Consider the following 3,420-nt stretch of genomic DNA (forward strand, 5'->3'; position numbering starts at 1 on the left):
ATTTCTGAAGAAGGGTCCAGACCCGAAACATCAGCTTTCCTGCTCCTCTGATGCTGCTTGGCCTGCTGTGTTCATCCAGCTCTACACCTTGTTATCTCAGATTCTCCAGCATCTGCAGTTCCTACTATCTCATCATAATCATACTTAGTATGTCAAAGTTAAGAGTTAATCTTTACAGTCCTTCTTAGTATTAAGTCAAAAAATAAAGAAATAAAGTTAAAAGTTCAACCATTGTGCTCTTTCTTAAGTACTTAGCAATGCTGGGACCACACTTCCTACAAGGACTCAATTTCCTCCACTTTGGCACACTTTCCACATGCTGGCTCAATCACCATGCTCTCGTTGTCGCTGAAGATGTAGGGGGAACCTCTATCGCCACATTGGATCTCAGACCGCCAAAGCCCCAATCCAGGCACCATTCGTGCTGGGCCTCAGCCTCACCTTTGGTTCACATGCCGGACATCAAGAACTCACCGAGAGTCCAGGTCAGAGCGCCAGCCACTGACATCTGGCTGACCACCAACTTCAATGAGCCTGATACTGCCGCTAACGCTACCGCTCTCCAGAAGGTAAGTTTGTAGAAAACAAACTACGAAAAACAGTAAAACCAAAAAAAAGGAAAAGATAAATGCTATAAAAGAGAAAAGGAAGAAGAGGAGCAGATGGAGCGGACAAGTCTACTCCGCCACCATCTTGCATGGATGCCAACTGCCACAAGTCCACGCTGGGTCTACTTGCCACCGTCAATGCGGTCGCCACGATCAACCTCTTCAACAAGAGTTAAAGAAGATAAGATTTAAAAAAATAAACACAGGAAAAGAGAGGAGAAGGAAGAAAATCAAGTGGAGCAGAGGGGGCTTAGAAGTCCTACTCTGCTGCCATCTTACTGGAAGATATATAGAATCATAGATGTCTGTAGCACAAAACAAGATGTTTTGCCCCATCGAAGTCTGTGTTGGTCAAAAAGAAGCATCGAATTATTCTAATCCCATTTTCTAGCACTTCACTCATAGCCTCTTATGCCTTGGCATCAAAAATGACATCTAAATACTTAAACGTTAGGTGGGTTTCTGACACCAGCACTCTTACTGGCAAGTTTCAGATTCTTACCACCCTCTAGGTGAAAAGGTTTTTCCACAAATCCCCTCTAGACCTCCTGCCCCTTACGATTAAACCTTCCAACAAGCGGAAAAGATCCTTCCTGTCTACCCAATCTATGCTCCTCATAATTCTATACGTCTCAATAATGCTCCCCCCAGTCAATTCAATCTCTTGATACCTGTAGGACAGCTTAATAATGATGAAATATTTAACAAACCTTCAATCTCTTATCAAATTTTAAGAAGGCATAATATAACAGCATTGCATATAAAGCGTGTTTCTGGTGGATTTAGCATCAAGGAGCAGGCAAGGGCAGCAGCGATGAGTGTGCAACCAGAAGCCTAGAGTAAGGTGACATCTGTTAACGGGTTTAGTATCAAGGACATAGATGGCACAGAAGTGTCTCTGGAAGAATACAAGGGAATTCTCTGCATTATCATAAAAGTGGCCTCCAAATGAGGAAAGACTGCGTAAATAATATTCAGCTTGCTGCACTGGAAACCAAATATGCTGAGAAAGGTTTACAGATTGGCTTTCCCTTGCAACCAGTTTGGTAGACAGGAACCTGAAGATGAGAAACAAATTAAAGAATTTGCAACTACGTACAATGTAATGAAATGTAATGCCCAGCAAAATCGATGTCAACGAAGATCAGGCCCAACCTTTGTGGAAATGGATGAAATGCAGTCAAAACGGAAAGGACTCTTGGGAAATGTCATTAAGTGGAATTTCAGTAAGTTTTTGATTGACCAGGAAAGTCAAGTTATCAAGAGGTATCACTCCATGAATGACCCTGTGTGCAATGAAAGACAAAAGAGACCAGCAGGCAAGGCATCAAGAGCATTGGCAAAAGGATAGACCAAATGATTAAAAATGATCTCAGGTACCTATAATTGACCAATGCAAACACTTGTGGAAATCAAACACAATCTACTGAATTTATGTCAGCCTTTTAGTCCAGCTAATGATGGTCTGCTTTAAAACTTGTTGATGTGTAAAAGTGGATCTAACAAATGCGGTATGTGTACCTGCCAGAAATTCTGATGCATTTCTTATACTTGAGTTTCTTGGCCGATTATTGTCATATATTCTCATAACTTGCTTGCAATGTTTAGTACAATATAATAACTTTAGATTGTTTTGTTGAATTCCTTGTTTTATGGCACTTTAAAAACTGTATAGTGGCAACATGGAATTATAAGTGTTTGCAGGTCTGTTATGTATTGTTACAAAAGCTGTCTTAAAGAACTCCACATAATGAGCTACATTTGAACTGTGATATAAAGATAGAAATTGCTGGAGCAACACCGCAGGTCTGAAAATGGCCCCAAAACATTAATTCTGTCTTCTCTTCACAGATGCTGTCAAAACTGTTGAATTTCTCCACCAGATTTCCACTATCTGGAATTCTTTGTTTTATATTTGAACTATGACGCCTGTCATGTGGCATTCACAAAGGCTTGTGACAGTTACAACTGGTCAACTCTTGCCCTTTCATTTGAAAAAGAACATTATAACAAACAAATTGAATCCAATGAGTTGATGACTATTTATTTCCATGTTCCGCTTTCCCTCAACTTCCAAGTTTCAAAAATGTAAAATTACTGAAAAAAAGACTTAAAACCTTTTTCAAGATTTATAAATTGCAATCTCATATGCTTGAGCTTGAAGTAAAACTTACTGTGATTTACTCCTTTGAAATGGACACCCATTCATGGTCGTGTTTGTTCACCCAGTCCTATGCTGAATTCTCTTGTTTTTACTGCCGTATCAACAAATTCCTTGTTTCCCTTTTAAAGCGGCTCTCCTATCTGCCCAACCAATCAAAGAAAGACTGCATGGTGTGTAAAGAGATAAAATTTGTTACGCAAATATAAGTGAAAGATAACTTACACAAACTTTATTCATCACCCAGATTAGTTCACAAAACTCAAATTATTGACAGTTGCATTAATACACATCCTGTGAGAAGGAATCCATTTTAATGAACAGACAGAGACAGCAATCTAATGCCTACAGTATTTGCTAGCTGTCTGCGTGGCAAAACCATTGCACATTAATTAAACAGCCATATTGGAAATTGTTAAGTGATAGTTTCAATCTGATCAAAGAGGGCTGCTGCCAGTCAGGGGGTCCCAGCACTGTCAGGGATACAGTCCAGGGTCTTCACGTGATCTTGTCTAATTCAGATGTTCATGGTCAAAGGATTTGTCACTTTACCATTTGGGGAGATTTTTGTGGTCAGTTCTGTAGAGCCAGTGTAAGGAAGGTTCGGGAGTATCTGTAGGGGCAGCAAGGGGTGCTATCTGCTGTACACAC

At 40.2% G+C, this 3,420-nt stretch overlaps 1 protein-coding gene across 3 annotated transcripts in view; it reads right to left on the reverse strand.

Annotated features, from left to right (window-relative positions):
• The window catches only part of LOC109918893 (tryptophan 2,3-dioxygenase-like), a 136,941-nt gene extending 134,078 nt beyond the window's left edge, over positions 1-2,863 (reverse strand). For all 3 annotated transcript variants that reach the window (XM_048599635.1, XM_048599621.1, XM_048599627.1), the window contains exon 1: positions 2,783-2,863. In XM_048599635.1, coding sequence (XP_048455592.1) covers positions 2,783-2,817 — 35 coding nt within the window. In that variant the 5' untranslated portion in view covers positions 2,818-2,863. The remainder of the gene's footprint in view (positions 1-2,782) is intronic.
• Between the last annotated feature and the right edge of the window lie 557 nt (positions 2,864-3,420).

Source organism: Rhincodon typus, chromosome 1, assembly GCF_021869965.1.
Source record: "Rhincodon typus isolate 14 chromosome 1, sRhiTyp1.1, whole genome shotgun sequence".
In the NCBI taxonomy this organism is placed as follows: Eukaryota; Metazoa; Chordata; class Chondrichthyes; order Orectolobiformes; family Rhincodontidae; genus Rhincodon; species Rhincodon typus.